Source organism: Danio aesculapii, chromosome 8 (assembly GCF_903798145.1).
Source record: "Danio aesculapii chromosome 8, fDanAes4.1, whole genome shotgun sequence".
NCBI lineage: Eukaryota > Metazoa > Chordata > Actinopteri > Cypriniformes > Danionidae > Danio > Danio aesculapii.
In genome coordinates this window covers 3,710,360-3,729,111 of record NC_079442.1, presented here as the reverse complement: position 1 = coordinate 3,729,111, position 18,752 = coordinate 3,710,360, and the positions used below count along the sequence as shown (strand labels likewise).

At 40.1% G+C, this 18,752-nt stretch overlaps 1 protein-coding gene across 1 annotated transcript in view; it reads right to left on the bottom strand.

The window, feature by feature from the left end:
• prkg1l (protein kinase cGMP-dependent 1, like) overlaps positions 1 to 15,923 on the bottom strand; it is a 54,884-nt gene extending 38,961 nt beyond the window's left edge. The window contains exons 1-4 of the mRNA XM_056463036.1: positions 15,737 to 15,923; positions 10,395 to 10,512; positions 10,144 to 10,310; positions 6,534 to 6,647 (exon numbers count right to left, since the gene is read on the bottom strand). Of these exons, the coding sequence (XP_056319011.1) occupies positions 6,534 to 6,647; positions 10,144 to 10,310; positions 10,395 to 10,512; positions 15,737 to 15,923 (586 nt within the window). The remainder of the gene's footprint in view (positions 1 to 6,533; positions 6,648 to 10,143; positions 10,311 to 10,394; positions 10,513 to 15,736) is intronic.
• Between the last annotated feature and the right edge of the window lie 2,829 nt (positions 15,924 to 18,752).

Genomic DNA, 18,752 nt, shown 5'->3' with positions numbered 1-18,752 from the left:
CGCAGTTTTTGTCACAAATCCACCAGAGGCCGCTTTGTACATTTTTCAGATCTTAAATTTCTCTCTTGAGTGCCATTTGAGCCTGCTCTTCTCACGTAAATCCGCTGTCGACTGACTGACTGATCGACTGACTCACCCTCCTCAAGCGGTTTTCAAAATCACAGATTGACCCGCCCACCCACTTCCCTAAACCCAACCGACAGTTTTCAAAAGCAATCCAGAAAAAAGAAAAGCCCTCGCCTGATTTCTACCACGTTTTCAGATTTTACCAAATTCTCATTCTGTTATTTACTTGTTTATTTTATTTTTTGGCTATTGTTTTTGTCTTACCTGCTTTCTGGAACTGTTTTTCACCAGACTCGAACGCTGACATCGCGGTCAATCTGCTCCACATCACAAGTCACCCATGTACATGGCGAGCCACTGGGCAAACTGGCAACACCGAGAAAAGTCGTCCACATGGAGTTAAACGGTCAGCTGGTAAAAACCCCAGGCGAGGGTGGGTTGGTCAGTCAGCCGAAAACGCCATCGGGAGAATTTATGCGACAACACCAGGTGTGAATGGCACTCGTGAGAGAAATTTGAGATCTAAAAAAGCGTACACAGCGCCCTCTGTTGGATTCGCTAGAACAAAAAGTGCTAAGAAAAAACTCCTGGGACGTATTTGGTGCTCTCCAGAAATGTATATAGGGGTGCGTAATCAGAATGAGCCTGGGTAGAAAAAAAATCCTCAAAACTGTCGATGTGTCTTCAGCGGTTCAATTCGAATATTAGCAAGAACATGCAAGCTCCACACAGAAATGCCAACTCAAGGCTCGAACCAGTGACCTTCTTGCTGTGCAGCGACTGCTACCCACTGCGCCACAAAAAAAATTACTTACAAATCAAGACAACTGATGTTTTTACGTTACTTTAACTTAATTTAGAAAGCTAATCCGTTTCTCAACTTATGTTTTTTAAGTTGAACAAACTTTACTTGATGTTGTAAGTCAGCTTAATTGGTTCAAGTTAAAAGGACTTCTTTAGTTCAACTTAAAAATGGAAGTGAGCAACATATTTTTTTACAGTGTGTGTCTAGCCCGATCTCTTGAGGAAACGTAACTATTTTTCGTATTGTCGGAAAAGTGGTTAATTCATACAAATTCATGCTTCATTCATTAAAAAAAATTACAATTCCTAAATGGAGACATTCCCAAATCCCTAAACCTACCCGTCATTGATTCAAAATATGTATATTTTTGCTGTTTCTTACTTAAAATGTACTGAAACAATCAACTCAGGCTCATTGTGAATACATACCACTGTCTACATTTCTGGAGAACACGAACAGCCAGAGGTACATAATTTTCCAGTGTTACCAGTTTGCCCAGTAGCTCACTATGTACATCAGTAGTCTTGGGATGCGGTGCGGAGTTGACCGCGATGATGGGGTTTGAGTCTGGCGAAGAACAATTCCAGAAGTGTATATTGCGCCCTCTGGTGGATTTACATGAGAAGAGGACACGTGAGAGAAATATGTGATCATCAAAAAGTGTACACAGCAGCCTCTGGTGGATTTGCAAAAATCAAAACTCTGAGCAGACATACCTAAGGTTACGTATTTTGCTGTCTCCAGAATTGTAGACCTGGGTACGTGTCCGCAATTAGCCTGGGTTGGAAACAGCACAATTCTTGAGGTGTTTTTTTGAGCACAACTTAATTGTTTTATGTTTAATCCACTTAAATTTGCAAAAACTATTAAGTTAACTTAATTCCTTCATGTTGTCCCAACACAAATCGATTGGGCGGAACCCTGCATTTTTTACCGTTTTGGGTGATTGTACTAAAATGAACAAATGAGATCATACAAATTAAAACGAATTATCCACTAAATATAAAGGTTACGAATTGCCATGTGAGATTACATCACTATTCTCTTTCTCCACCCAGAAGAAGATTCTTTCTCAGGTCGATGAATTAATGTTCATTTTGGTGAGTTGTATCCCCCATAGCATGCTGTGATTTATGAGTCTCTCAGCAGCTCTTCTCTCTCTGATTTCACATATACTCTCCTGAGCCCCTTTTCAGCCACGGGGGCATCAGCTTGACCTATTCATTTTAATAGAGGGTCATTGAAAGACCTATAAGAGAGAAAAAAGGAAAGCAAATGGACTAAAAAGATGGATTGAGAATGAACGATCCAGATATTTTTACCTCATCTTTCTTTTTCTTCTTCAGCTTCAACTGTGTGTCATTTTCATCTCTCAATCGATATCCAGTTCCACGTTTCTCTTTTATTTTGAAAACTTCAGTCTCTCTGAATTGTCAGACTATTATCCCCGTCTTGATCCTTTTATTTCAAGCTTTCCTCGACTCTTTCTTCAGGTCTTGTGTTTGGTGACAGCCTGAAATTGCTTTCTTTCTCTCTTCTCTTCTGTTCTCCTCTGATCTTCAACCGTTGGTTGACGTGGATGATACGATTTCCTCTGTTACTTCCAGAATCTCTGACTGGCATATCAACAACCCAGGCTCCTTATGAAAATGTACCCCTGTATACATTTCTGGAGAGCACCAAATATGACCCAGGAGCTACGTTTTTTTTTTTTTTTTTTGCAGTTTTTGTTTTCACGAATCCACCAGAGGCCGCTGTGTACGCTTTTTGAGATCTCAGATTTCTCTTGCGAGTGCCATTCGCGCCTGCTGTTCTCGTGTAAATCCACCAGAGGCCGCTGTCAACTGACTGACCAATTGACTGACCCACCCTCCTCCTTCCCTAAACCCAACCGATAGTGTTTTCAAAAGCACCGATTGACCAGCGCCCACCCACTTCCCTTATCCCAACCTATAGTGTTTTCAAAAAGCAATCCAGAAAAGGAAAACCCCTTTCTGGTTCTCAACCAGACTCGAACCCTGTTGTCGCAGTCAGCTCCGCTCTGAGTCTCAAGTCCGCCAACGTACATGTCAAGCTACCGGACAAACTGGTAACAACCTCCCATCCGGAGGTAAGTGGTCAGCTGCTAAGCGCGAAAAGAAACAACATCATACCGCCCTATAGCATTCGTTTTAAAGACGAAATGCAGCCATACGTAGCTCTGGATACATAATTCGCCATCTCCAGAAATGTATATAGGGCTACATTTCAGAATGAGCCTGTGTTGTTGTTTTTGTTTGCATCTTTCTGGATTTTTAATGCGTCAGAATCATTGTTGTCTATGGGAGGACAGAAAGCTCTCGGATTTAATCTAAAATGTATATGTTTTGCGTGTTCTGGAGATAAACAAAGGTATCAGAGGTTTGGACTCACATGAGGTTGAGTAATTAATAACAGAATTAACATTTTCGGGTGAACAATCCCTTTAAAATTAGCAAGTAATTCTTCCTAAATTTACATCCAAAAGACTGAGGTTCGTGCATTTGTGTGTGTGTAGCTACAGATATTTCTAAAATGTCAAAAGACATGTAGTTTTATAAGACTAGAAGAAACAACATTAGAGATAAGAAAAGGAACACAAAGAGATTTAAAAATCACAGACGCATGGGTTTTATAGATCTGTTCATTCGATGTGTTTTTCACTCTCTGGAGTGGCGTGTTGTAGGCTGAGCTTGTATATGTGGATTTTTTGTGACTCCTTTGATGTGATTTTCCACTGATCTTTAGTAAAGCTTCAGACGGCTGAAGGTAGGGATACTTTGATTACTCAGACACACTCGCAGCATCCCAAGTAACTAAACTGCATATCTACTACTACTCTCATTTTTGAGCATCTTGTGAGATGAGTAAATCCCAAACAGAATACAAATACTGTATACTGTGTAATGACATGGGTATGCCCTTGTAACATAATTACAATGTTGTGTTGGTTTATGAGGACATGCCTTTTGTCCTCTTAATTCATAATGGTTCAACAACATACTTCACAGGTCTTTTCACATTCAAAATGTGCCACAGTTTTCCTGTTAGGGTTGGATTTAGGGTTAGGGGTAGGCTGAAGCCAAATTATAAGAGTTTTTTAACAAAATAAAATACATTGCGTCTATGGACTGTCTTTGTAAACCATGTATACAAGTGTGTGTGTGTGTGTGTGTGTGTGTGTGCGTGCGTGCGTACGTGCGTGTGTGTGTGTGTGTGTGTGTGTGTGCTGGTTTTGGTGGTTTATAAGGACATTGTCATGACCTTTGTATTACAATTTCAAGGTGGTTTACCAGGGCATGCTTTGTGTCCTTGTAATTCAAAAACTGTTAAAAATCATACCTAACGGGCTCTTTTCATATTCGAAATTTGCCACAAGTTTCCTGTGAGGGTTCGGTTTAGGGGTAGGATAAGCCAAGGCCATATAATGAGCATTTTTTACAATATAAAATACATTACGCCTATGTAGTGTCCCTGTAAACCATGTATGAGTCTGTGTGTGTGTGTGTACTGGTTTTTGGTGGTTTATGAGCACATGGTAATGACCTACATAATATATTGTCATTGTGGTTTATGAGGACATTCAAAACTGTTAAAATGCAGTTTTTTTCACATTTAAAGTTGCCACAGGTTTCCTCTGAGGGTTGTGTCTATGGGTAGGCCAAGGCCATATAATAAGTGTTTATTTACAATATCAAATACATTATGTCTATGGAGTGTCCCTGTAAACCAAGTTACAAGTGTGTGTGCGTATGTGTACTGGTTTCAGTGGTTTATGGGGTTGCAAACTTGTATAATGACATGAGTATGACCTATTGCAATGGCAAAGTGGTTTATGAGGGCATGCCTTGTGTCCTTGTAAAAATCACACTTAACAGGGTCTTTTCACATTGATAATTTGCCACAAGTTTCCTGTGAGGGTTTGGTTTAGGGGTAGGATAAACCAAGACCATATAATGAGCATTTTTTACAATATAAAATACATTACGCCTATGTAGTGTCCCTGTAAACCATGTATGAGTCTGTGTGTGTGTGTGTACTGGTTTTTGGTGGTTTATGAGCACATGGTAATGACCTACGTATTACATTGTCATTGTGGTGTATGAGGACATTCAAAACTGTTTAAACTTAGTCTTTTCACATTCAAAGTTGCCACAGGTTTCCTTTGAGGGTTGTGTCTATGGGTAGGCCAAGGCCATATAATAAGTGTTTATTTATTCATATAATAAGTGTTATACATTATGTTTATGGAGTGTCCCTGTAAACCATGTATACAAGTGTGTGTGTGTATGTGTACTTGTTTCAGTGGTTTATGGGGTTGCAAACTTGTATAATGACATGAGTATGACCTATTACAATGGCAAAGTGGTTTATGAGGGCATGCCTTGTGTCCTTGTAAAAATCACACTTAACAGGGTCTTTTCACATTGAAAATTTGCCACAAGTTTCCTGTGAGGGTTTGGTTTAGGGGTCGGATAAGCCAAGGCCATATAATGAGCATTTTTTACAATATAAAATACATTACGCCTATGTAGTGTCCCTGTAAACCATGTATGAGTCTGTGTGTGTACTGGTTTTTGGTGGTTTATGAGCACATGGTAATGACCTACGTAATATATCGTCATTGTGGTTTATGAGGACATTCAAAACTGTTAAAATGCAGTCTTTTCACATTCAAAATTGCCACAGGTTTCCTTTGAGGGTCGTGTCTATGGGTAGGCCAAGGCCATATAATAAGTGTTATTTATTCATATAATAAGTGTTATACAATATGTTTATGGAGTGTCCCTGTAAACCATGTATACAAGTGTGTGTGCGTATGTGTACTGGTTTCAGTGGTTTATGGGGTTGCAAACTTGTATAATGACATCAGTATGACCTATTACAATGGCAAAGTGGTTTATGAGGGCATGCCTTGTGTCCTTGTAAAAATCACACTTAACAGGGTCTTTTCACATAGAAAATTTGCCACAAGTTTCCTGTGAGGGTTTGGTTTAGGGGTAGGATAAGCCAAGGCCATATAATGAGCATTTTTTACAATATAAAATACATTACGCCTATGTAGTGTCCCTGTAAACCATGTATGAGTCTGTGTGTGTGTACTGGTTTTTGGTGGTTTATGAGTACATGGTAATGACCTACGTATTATATCGTCATTGTGGTTTATGAGGACATTCAAAACTGTTAAAACTTAGTCTTTTCACATTCAAAATTGCCACAGGTTTCCTTTGAGGGTTGTGTCTATGGGTAGGCCAAGGCCATATAATAAGTGTTTATTTACAATATCAAATACATTATGTCTATGGAGTGTCCCTGTAAACCAAGTTACAAGTGTGTGTGCGTATGTGTACTGGTTTTAGTGGTGTATGGGGTTGCAAACTTGTATAATGACATGAGTATGACCTATTACAATGGCAAAGTGGTTTATGAGGGCATGCCTTGTGTCCTTGTAATTCAAAACTGTTAATAATCATACTTAACAGGGTCATTCCGCATTCAAAATTTACCACAGGTTTCTATGTTAGGGTTTGGGTTTAGGGTTAGGAGTAGGCCAAAGCCTTATAATAAGTGTTATTTTTACAGTATAAAATACATTACGGCCTCATACACCACCAAAATGTGTGTGTTTAAATGAATGCAGTACCTGTGACAGTAGTGAAGCAGGTGTGGTTATGAATGAGGCCCAGCTCTTCAAACATCATCCCCGGCTCAATGATGTGAAGCCTCTGGCCAGCTCTGGATACCTCCAGCTTTCCCTCTGTCAACACACACATATGCACACACACTTGTCATCTGCAGTCCTGAAGGTTGCAGGAAGTGACAGGTGTTGAGCGGCAGTGTGACTGTCACACAGACAGATGATCTGACCCGTCACAGATTAGACACGGAGATGCTCAGAGCCCAAAACAATCACAAAAAATGCCCCTCCTTCTTGCAAAATCAGGCTCCATACAGCTCACACACAGGTATCGATAAATGTTTTAATGGGCGATTATAGATCCCTCACCTATTCTCCATCTAAATTGGGTGTTTAGACACGTACCGACGCTTGAAAACTCATTTCACCTCGCATAACCAGCGGGAATCTTTTTCTCTCGCTGTCTTCCCAGAAGCAGGTCAGTCTCGCACTTCTTTCTTTTTTTTTCTACCTGCCTGGTCCTGCAAACACTGTGGGAGGTGCATACTAATTAATGTGCCTCAGTCTGAGAGAGGAACAGATTGAACAACTGTCTAAAGTCCACTTGTGAATTTAGTCAAGGTGCTTTGAAACAACAGCAAGACATTTTTTGGCTAGTAGCTTACCTGAGTACACCCTCTTTGAACATTTATATTTTTATTCATTTCTCAATGACTATAGACTATATACACTCTCCGGCCACTTTATTAGGTACACCTTACTAGTACCAGGTTGGACCCCCTTTTGCCTTCAGAACTGCATTAATCCTTTGTGGCACAGATTCAACAGGCTACTGGAAATATTCCTCAGAGATTTTGCTCCATATTGACATGATAGCATCACGCAGTTGCTGCAGATTTGTCGGCTGCACATCCATGATGTGAATCTCCCGTTCCACCACATCCCAAATGCGCTCTATTGGATTGAGATCTGGTGAGTGTGGAGGCCATTTGAGTACAGTGAACTCATTGTCATGTTCAAGAAACCAGTCAGAGATGATTCGCACTTTATAGCATGATGCTATAAAGTAGCCATCAGAAGTAGCCATAGAAGTAGCCATCAGAAGATGGGTACACTGTGGTCATAAAGGGATGGACATGGTCAGCAACAATACTCAGGTAGGCTGTGGCGTAGACACGATGCTCAATTGTTACTAATGGACCCAAAGTGTGCCAAGAAAATATCCCCCACACCATTACACCAGCATAACCAGCCTGAACCGTTGACACAAGGCAGTAGGGATCCATACTTTCATGTTGTTGACGCCATATTCTGACCCAACCATCCGAATGTGGCAGCAAAAATCGAGACTCATCAGACCAGGCAGCATTTTTCAAATCTTCTATTGTCCAATTTTGGTGGGCCTGTGTGAATTGTAGCCTCAGTTTCCTGTTCTTATCTGACAGGAGTGGCCCCCGGTGTGGTCTTCTGCTGCTGTAGCCCATCCGCCTCAAGGTTAGATGCGTTGTGTGTTCAGAGATGCTCTTCTGCAGACCTCGATTGTAACGAGTGCTTATTTGAGTTACTGTTGCCTTTCTATCAGCTGGAATCAGTCTGACCAATCTACTCTGACATCTGGCATCAACAAGGCATTTGCGCCCACAGAACCCCTAGAGATGGTTGTGCATGAATTTTGTCAACTTATTTAATTTTTTGGCTTCTGTTTTTGTCTTACGTACTTCCTGGAACCGTTCTTTGCCTGACTTGAACCCCGTTGTCATGGTTAACTCCTCTCTGAATCTCAAGTCCGCTGACATATATGGCGAGCTACTGGACAAACTGGTAATAGAGGGAAAGTCGTCTATATGGAGGTAATCGGTCAGCTGGTAGCGTGAAAGGAACAGCTTCATATCGCCCCGTAGCGTTCATTTTAAAGTCGAAATGCAGCCATATGTACTTCTGGCTACATAATTCATGATCTCCAGAAATGTATATAGGGCTACGTTTTCAGAATGAGCCTGTGTTGTATTTCTGAAAACAAAACAATATTCCTATCTTGTCTAGAACATTTTTCTCGTTATAAGAATTGAAGTATAAGTTAGAAGTTACTACTGTTCTGTTGTATACAGAACAGGATTGAGCATGAAGTAACTTATAACCAAATTGAACAACATTGTGTACCATAAACACATCTCACTGCAAACCAGAGAGAGTATAAAAGAGCCACAGGAATAAATTATTCACAATATGCCTGGAGGCACGACTGGATCTCGGCTAATAATGAGTGACTTTTGAGCACTGGGTTATAAGAACACCATGTAAGCACTGGGACCCTTGAATGTTCAAATACACTAAATCAGCATGCACCATGAGTCCAAAGAAAACGTGTGTTTTTCTGACCCTCTTTCTTAGGTTGCGAGAATTGTTGGGGGTTTAGGGTGGACTGACCCTCCTAAATAACACTTGCTTTTCTCTGGGGGACATCAAAACTAGATGTAGGGGGGTCAACCTTATGATAGTAAAGATTATGATGATCACCAGCTATAAAAAAAAAACAACACGACTAAAAGTTTTGAATGAGAAGCTGTTATGTAGCCGTGGCGGGATCAATTTTGGCGTGGCGCCCCATCATGGAAGAATGAATGTAGCGGAAACCATGAGGTACTTTGAAGTGATCCAACTTCACTTGAAAACAAACGTTTTTTGGATTTGTAATCTGTATGAAACAAATGCGAGGTACAGTCCATCCTGTCAAATGCACAACACATGACAGCAACTACTCAAAAGCCCACGGACTTGTAAACAAAAAGTCATTTCTGGAGGAGATTCACCATCAAGACCAAGTTGTGAATAACTTCTGAAGAGCAGCCCGATCTAACGAAGCATTATACAGAGCATGATAATGTGTAGAAAACCCCTAAATGAGATTGGTGTCGTGATTTCGCTTCTTTCAAGTGAGCATGCGCATTAGCTCAGGCACCCTGAAAATATGCTGACTTTGTTTGATTCAGACGTTTAGAAACTAAACTTATGAGACTGTTGTTGTTTACTTTATTGGTGATTGCAAAGACTAATGTAATCGTAAGCTTGGCAAACAGTTTTAGAGAATTTGATGTTTCCACATGCCTGAGCATCCTGCCGGTTGTTGCTAGTTCGGATACGTTTGCGGCCGGAAGTTTAACGAGAATTACATCTATTATTTATTACTTTTTCATATTTTGTATTTCTATTAATGTCTACAACCACCACAACCCTAAACCCAACCGTCACAGTAACGTAAAAACAGTAGTTGTACCAAGTATTAATTATGTTATCTATTAAATTACCCAATAAATTGTATTTTTTTAACCCCTACTCCCACCCCAATCTTAAACCCAACCCTCACAGTACTGTAAAAATATTCATTATTGTTATACAGTGCCATAAAAGGATGCTGCTTTATTAATGTGCATATCGCACTTCCAGCCGGCCGCATATCCGATCTAGGCTTTACCCATTCTGCCCAAGAAGCATTTCAAAGATGGCCACCAAGTGAAAGGACTTGCCTTAAAGGGACTTTGGTATTACACAAAGTAACATTACCAACAATGTTGACCACCCTCTCCCCTGATCGTCAGAGTATAATTCACACCCTTACCTTCGACTATGTACGCCTGGGATCCATGTTCCCCTTCCTGGAACAGACACACACCTTGTTTGATCGTGGTGGGATAGGCAGATTCTACCAAACACTGCAGCTGGTCCCGGTCCAGATATTTCATGCACTCATTTTCTGCTAAAGCCGATTCTATCAGCCTCTGTGACCTGAAACAAACAGAGATAAAGCGTTACACTGGGGAAATGCAGCAGCAGGTGGCAAAAAACAAATACATTCTGAAGAGTTCTTACTCTTGACTCTTGCTGTGGCTGATGGGCTGGTTTTGTAGGACTAGTTTTGGCTCCACTGTAACTGGTTCTGTTACCAGAGCTTTCCGTCTAGCTCTCTGGGAAGAAGCGCGCTGTTGACCTAAATGCAAATGAATTGACAGTAAAGAGGAATAATGAGATGTTTTTCTTCATAAGATTAAAGACACTGGGTTACTACCTTTGAACTCTGGGCAGTTCGCTGATGTGCGATGCATATAAAAAAAGGCAGACTTGTTTTTTTATGCGCTGCTGTGTTTGTACGAAAGCATTCTTCTTTCATCCTTGACTTTGTGTCGATTGGGAGTCTATGGGTTGTGGATTTATAAAGTTTGAAATCTGATTTAACACGCAACTAACGTAAACTTTAAATGGAAATGATTATTAAAAATCCAGTGCCCAGATTTTGACTCTAAGAGGAGCCACTAGGGCTGCATGTTGATTCAGACGTCCTAATTTGATTTGAACTGCAAGTTCTCCTTTATTCGATTTCAAATACATTTCATATCATTTCTATTAGCGACGCAGTGGTGCAGTAGGTAGTGCTGTCGCCTCACAGCAAGAAGGTCACTGGTTCAAGCCTCGGCCGGGTCATTTGGTATTTCTGTGTGGAGTTTGCATGTTCTCCCTGCGTTCACCTGGGTTTCCTCCGAGTGCTCCGGTTTCTCCCACAGTCCAAAGACATGTGGTACAGGTGAATTGGGTAGGCTAAATTGTCCGTAGTGTATGAGTATGAGTGAGTGTGTATGGATGTTTCCCAGAGATGGGTTGCAGCTGGAAGGGCATCTGCTGCGTAAAAATGTACTGGATAAGTTGGCGGTTCATTCTGCTGTGGCGACCCCGGATTAATAAAGGGACTAAGCCGAAAAGAAAATGAATAAATTAATTATTTAATTAATTAATAATTTCTATTGTTTACAAATGGTGAATTAATGAAAGCTATTTAATAGACTCAGACCTGTTGTCATGATTATCAGCTTGAGTGCCCATAAGACTCACTGTAGGGCACTTCAGCTATTCATCCTGCACCCCTGCCATTCCCCTGGACTACACCTCCCACAATCCCTTGGTCTCATTATATACACACACCTGAAACTCATGATGCGGACTTTGATTACATTCAGAGCTGCAGGATGGACATAACTGACTTGAATATAAGCACAACATTTACAAATATCACACCTGTATAATAAACTTTTATTTTCTGGTAAACAAAAACCCGCCTCTTAATTTCACATGCAAATAATGAGTTGTCAGAACATGGAACACAGAAGAAAAACCGGTTTTGAGAATCAATACTGAAGTGACCACTTTTAAATAATAATATTGATTAATCGTAAAAACATGGAACAAAGTAATTATGTGCTACTGTGTTTGTATGAAAGCGATTTGTGTCGATTGGGAATCTGTGGGTTGTGGTTTTTGTAAAGTTTGAAATCTGATTTAGAACATAATCTTTAAATGGAAGTGATTATTAAAAATCCAGTGTCCAGAGTTTGACTCTCAAAGGAGTCACTAGGGCTGGATATTGATTCAGACGTCCCAATTTGATTTGAACTGCAAGTTCTTGTTTCGATTCTTTATTCCGTTGCAAACATTTAATATAAATTCTAATGTTTACAAATGGTGATTTAATGAAAATTATTTAAAAGCCACAGACCTGTTGTGCCCACAAGACTCACCGGAGGGCACTTCAGCTTTTCATCCTGCAGTCCTATCATTCCCCTGGACTACACCTCCCACAATGCGTTGATCTCATTACATACACACGCCTGAAACTCATGATGCAGACTTTGATTACATTCAGAACTGCAGGATATTACTGACTCACATAAGCAGCACTTTCACACACATTCGTGGTCTTCTGTTGCATCTGTAACCTTATTCAACTTTGTCCAGAGTTTGACTCTCAGAGGAGTCACTAGGGACTCTCTATCTGGACTCTCAGTAGTGATTATTAATCCACACTGAACTGAGCTAAACTGAACTGAACTTAAACACTACAAACTGAACTACACTGTTCCTATTTACTATGACCTTTTATGTGAAGCTGCTTTGACACAATCTACATTGTATAAGCGCTATACAAATAAAGGGGGAATGAATTGAATTGAAACTAGGGCTGGATAGTTATTCAGACGTCCCAATTTGATTTGAACTGCAAGTTCTGCTTTATTCGACTGCAAATAACTTTCATACAAATTCTATGGTTTACAAATGGTGAATGAACATTATTTTATAAACACAAACCTGTTGTCATCATTATCAGCCGGAGAGCCCACAAGACTCACAGGAGGGCACTTCAGCTAATGATCCTGCACCCCTGCCATTCCCCTAGACTACACCTCCCACAATGCCTTGATCTCATTACATACTCACGCCTGAAACTCATGATGCAGACTTTGATTACATTCAGAACTGCAGGACATTACTGACTCACATATAAGCACCATTTCACAGACATTCACGGTCTTCTGTTGCATATGGAACCTTATTTCGTTACACCTGTTTATTAATCTTTTATTAATATAGGTTATTTTCTAGTAAACAAAAACACACCTCTCGATTACACATGCAAATAATGAGTTGTCAGAAAAGGGACCACCGTAAGGTAGTGTACTGTTGCTCACAGTGTCCAATCCTGTATGACCACAGGCTGTAGATTTCTTGTGGTGTTACTTTCAGCAGGAAAACACAGCTCTAATCATCTTTTGTTTTCTGAAGATTACAATGAGTTCACTAAACTCAAATGGCCTCCACGGCAAGCAGATCTCAATCTAAACATAGCTTTGAGCTTGCTCTTTTCTCGAACGCTTTGAATGTTCATCTGTTTGATTTTGTAGTGTGGCTCAACTGCATTTTAACAGGCACAAAAGACCGCCTACACTCACTGACCCAATGCACAATGTTATCTATGCACAGCTGAACGAATTGTGAAAAGTGAGCATTGGGTACTGGATTGAAGACAGATGTATATTTGTATTCATGTGTATTTAAATTTGTTTAGGGTTGAACGATTCACGCATAGCAAAAAAGAAAATAAATAAGCACAGATTTGATTTAGTGAAGACTGACTTGTGCACTTCAAGTGGAGTCAGAAATATCAGTTTCACTTTAGTTTTACTTTTACATTAAAGTACTCATACGTACTATACTTTTGTGTTGATTTGAATGCATGAAGTCACAATAATGAATCAGGTGTAGTTAAAAGGTATATACTAACATTCAGAATATACTGGTGAATTCTTTCATTCATTTTCCTGCGGCTTAGTCCCTTTATTTATCAGGGGTCGCCAACCGCCAACTATTTTATCTTATGTTTTACACAGCGGATGCCTTTCCAGCTGCAACCCAGTACTGGGAACCACCCATACACACTCACATTCACTAGTTTCTTTAATTCACCTACAGTGCATGTCTTTGGACTTTGGGGGAAACCAGCACGCCAACATGGGTAGAACATGCAAACTCAACAGGGAAATGTCAACTTATAGCCGGGACTTGAATCAGTGACCTTCTTGCTGAGAGGTGACAATACTTACTACTGAGCCACCGTGTTGTCCAATAATAGAAATTTTTCTGTGTTATTAAATTATGTTTACAGGATTGAGATGTACTAAAAAGTGGAGAGTGTTTTCTTTGCTTCAAATACAGAAACAATGTTTTCACAGACTTAACACATAATGTTACACGTGTAAATTACATGCAAATTTTTTAATTGAATCATTTCTTTCAGTGTACTCACTAATCAAATTTTTAAGCACAAATATTGCAAAACCTCCCATGAAGAAAAATAGTTTTAGTCATTTATGCTGAGCAGCACTACACTGAAATAAAAATGATTCATTGGATTTACTACATTTTTTAAGGTAAAGAGTTTAGGGTGCTGTGTAAACCGAGTCCAGCTGATGTGATTCAGGTGTGAGGTGCAAAACATTGTGGTACATGTAGTCCGGTGACTACATTCAGGACGGTGCAGACACTTTCCAAGGGGAATATACTGAAAGAATTGAAAAGAGGAGGGGGGTGGGTGGGCGATCGCAAACTGAAGACAGGTGGGGGGAGGGGGTAGTGGGCCATCGCGAAATGAAGTAAGGGGGTGGTGATCGCAAACTGAAGACCAGAGGGCACTTTCGTTGGCACTTTTTATCTAAGAGAAAATCTGAGCACGTGCCTGTCTACATTTGTACATTTTGGTACGATTTGCTTACCCCCCCCCCCCCCCCCCCCCCACTGACATTTGGGTTAAGGGGTGGGGTTTGGTGTCACACCTCCTTTTAAAAATCGTACAAAGGTTTTCGTTTGACTGAACTCGTGAATTCTCACGAATTAGTTGCAAACTATTTAAATGGACTGAAATTAAACAAATTTAATTTACCAATGTTCAACTTAATTTGTTTGTTTAAATTCAGCACATATAAATTGTTTATATGGCAGCTAGCTCTCTGCTACTCTGGTCCGTATCTGGATGGGATGGGAAAGCTAGTGGTTATAGTGAGACCAGTAGGGGGCGCTCAACCTGTGGTCTGTGTGGGTCCTAATGCCCCAGTATATTGATGGGGACTCTATGCTGCTTAGTGAGCGCCGTCTTTTGGATGAGACATTAAACCGAGGCCCTGACTCTCTGTGGTTGTTAAAAATCCCAGATTGTCCTTTGAAAAAGAGTAGGGGTTTACCCCCGGCATCCTGGCCAAATTTGCCTACTGGTCTCTGTCCATCATGACTTCCTAACCATCCCCATATCATAATTGGCTTCATCACTCTGTCTCCTCTCCACCAATCAGCTGGTATTTGGTGTGCGGTCTGGTGCGATATGGCTGCCATATCGCGTCCTCTACGTGGATGCTGCACCCTGGTGGCAGATGAGGAGATTCCCCCCAAAAATGTGTAGAGCGCTTTCAGTGTCTATAAAATCGCTATATAAAGGCAAGGAATTATTGTTTGCAACCACTTACAGCTGAAGTCAGAATTAATAGCCCCCCTGTATTTTTTCCTCAACTTTTGTTTACCAAAAAAAATGCATTTTCAACAAATTTCTACACATAATAGTTTTAATAACTCATTTCTAATAACTGATTTATTTTACAATTGCCATGATGACAGCACATAATATTTTTGATATTTTTCTAGACACTGGTATTCAACTTAAAGTGACATTTAAAGGCTCAAATAGGGTAATTAACTCTGCAAGTTAGTATAGTTAGCCAAATAATTGTACGTTTTGCAAATCCAATGAATCTTTTTTTTTCTAGTGTATATAGATATTACTAGTCAAAACCTTTTTGTGACCTAAAAACTGATGAAATTGAACAATAAAAGATCCATACCAGCAGTGGCTGTGGAGACCCCCGGAGCGGAGGAGAGCCGTAGCCGGTCGAGCTCCCCCTGCAGGCGGCGGATCAGATCGTCTTTAGCGTCCAGTTCCAGCTCCAGCTCGTCGATAAGAGCATCTCTCTGCCGTAACTCCTCAATCTTCAGCTGAAGTGCGAATTGGAGATCTCTGAGGGTCCCCATGAGCCCCTGGATAAGAGGACACAGATAGGACATTTACATTGATAGCGATTAAGCGATTAAACGTCATTAAGTGAACAATTCAATGATGCGAAATTAACGCAAAGTTAAAGAGTCGATTGTAGCTCATATTAACGTGCAAGCAAATAGATTAATTCTGTTATTAATTTTGTGTGAAGATGACAGTTACCTGGAAAATCCGATAAAAGATGGGGATTTTGTGGCGATTCTCCTGTGAAACGATGCAGCTGGTCAGCTTTTGGTGTACTGGAGAAATCCACAGTGTGAATTTGAATCATGTCTCCTCGCAGCACGCGCGGAGATGTGTGTGTGTGTGTGTGTGTGTGTGTGAGAGAGAGAGAGAGAGAGAGAGAGAGAGAGAGAGAGAGAGAGAGAGAGAGAGAGAGAGTGGGCAGAGCTCATTCTAATGCATAGCCTACATTTACAGATAATGATATTCTCCACACTATTTAGGCTGGACGAGCTGAATAAATCGATGACACAAAATACACTTTCTTTTTCATTATACTTTCAATCTTGTAATAAAGTTGCAATGAATATACTTCTGTCGCAAATATGTAAGTAAAATGTAAATAAAACTGTCAAAACACGCATGCAACAACTAAATAAAATAATTATATTTAAACATGTTGGTAATGCTCAGTGGCGGAAAGAGTACTGAAAACTCATACACAAGTAAAAGTACCATTACTTGTCTAAAAATGTAGTGCAAGTAGAGTAAAAGTATTTGTTGTAAATATTACTCAAAGTATGAGTCAAAAGTAGACAATTTAAAAGTACTCAAGAGTAGTGAGTATTACGCTGCAAAAAGCTGATGCATTTACATGTAATTTGTGTGTAAACGTAACATTCTGTAGTAGTTTTTGATCAGCATAAGACGTTAATATTTGGTTAGATTTAGTTTGTGTCATCAGGTGACCAAAATTCACTGTCTATAGCCAGTGGCTAAGAACAATGTTATTTCGATGTCCAATAACGATGTCAAATGACGTTGATTTTTGGTTGATTTTAGGTTGTGTTTAGGAACGTGACCAAAATCCAACGTCGAGCCAACATCTTAAACCAAACATCATATTGACGTCAAATACTGATATTTATTAGTCAGGTACGGCAACCAAAATCCAATGCCTGATAGACATCATAGTGGTAACGTCCACACAACGCCAAGCTGGAACATCATCAGACGTTGATATTTGGTTGATTTTAGGTTGGACATTGACATCGGCCTGATGTTGAGTTTTGACGTCAACCCGATTTTCATTTCCAAACAAAATGCAACGTCTCCACAACGTTGGGGTACAACGTCAATCTGACGTCATGGTGATGTCTTGTGCCTGCTGGGTGTTTAAGGCCCTTTTAGTCATCATACAGTAAACATCCATTATTGTCTCATCAGTGACATGCATCTAAACACTCTCTTGGTCATTGCATGTAAAGATTTTAAACATCTTCTTGGACACTTTTAATGCTTCCAAACACTTTGCTGCAATTATAAAGCGCCCATGTCTTGAGGTAGTTCGTTATGGTGCGATTTACCTTCTATTTGCGATTTGATTGGTCAGAAATCGCAGGACTGATTTTTCTAATCCCCATAGACAAGAAAAAATTAAGTAGTGACTGCAGGTTGAAGGAAAGTAGTGGAGTAAACGATTTAGAATAAAAGTTACTTGTAAAATATTTTCTCTTTTTCACAACAATACAGACGGTCAGCAGTGAAAGATGACTTCACTTACGTCAGATTGTGTGTTTTCTTGCACAACTGGAAGTTGGACTCATGAAAAATATTTGTTTGCATTAATCAAAACTGATTAGCTTAAGTCACACTGAAGCAACAGACAAGGATTCCACTTGGTCTTAAAGACTTTTTGTGATTGGTCATTTACACAATTTATGATGACATGACAGTCAAAATAGGACAAATGAGCTCACCTATGGGACAAATTTTTGGACCTTCGTCACCACCACCACCACCACCACCACCAGCCTTAACCGTTGTGTACTCGGTGTGGTCTTCTGCTGCTGTAGCCCATCCGCCTCAAGGTTGGACGTGTTGTTCTGCAGACCTCCGTTGTAACAAGTGGCTATTTGAGTTACTGTTGCCTTTCTGTCAGATGAAACCAGTCTGGCCATTCTCCTCTGACCTCTGGCATCAACAAGGCATTTGCGCCCACAGAACCACTAGAGATGGTTGTGCGTGAAAATCCCAGTAGATCAGCAGTTTCTGAAATACTTAGACGAGCCCATCTGGAACCAACTATGCCACCTTCAAAGTCATTTAAATCACCTTTATTTCCCATTCTGATGCTCGGTTTGAACTGCAGCAGATCGTCTTGACCATGTCTACATGCCTAAATGCATTGAGTTGCTGCCATATGATTGGCTGATTAGAAATTTGTGTCAACAAGCAGTTGGACAGGTCTACCTACTAAAATGGCCGGTGAGTGTATACTATAATATGCAGTTTAGAAGCATTACAAATAGGGAGAAAAGAATTGTAGGTTATATTAATAAGAAATGAGGGCAACCTGTGTATAAACGGTTTAAAATGTTTTTGGAAATCTGATTTAATCCAATGTGATCAAGTAATCTAGATTACATGAAATCAGAGTATTCAGCATGGAATAACGTAAAGTTTGGGCATAGTTGAATCAGAATCAGAAAGAGCTTTATTGCCAGGTATGTTCACACATACGAGGAATTTGTTTTGGTGACAGAGCTTCTACAGTGCAACAGCATTACAGAGACAGGACAAAAAACAGATAATAAATATATAAAAAAAAATAGAAGTAGTGAATGCAAATATACAGATTG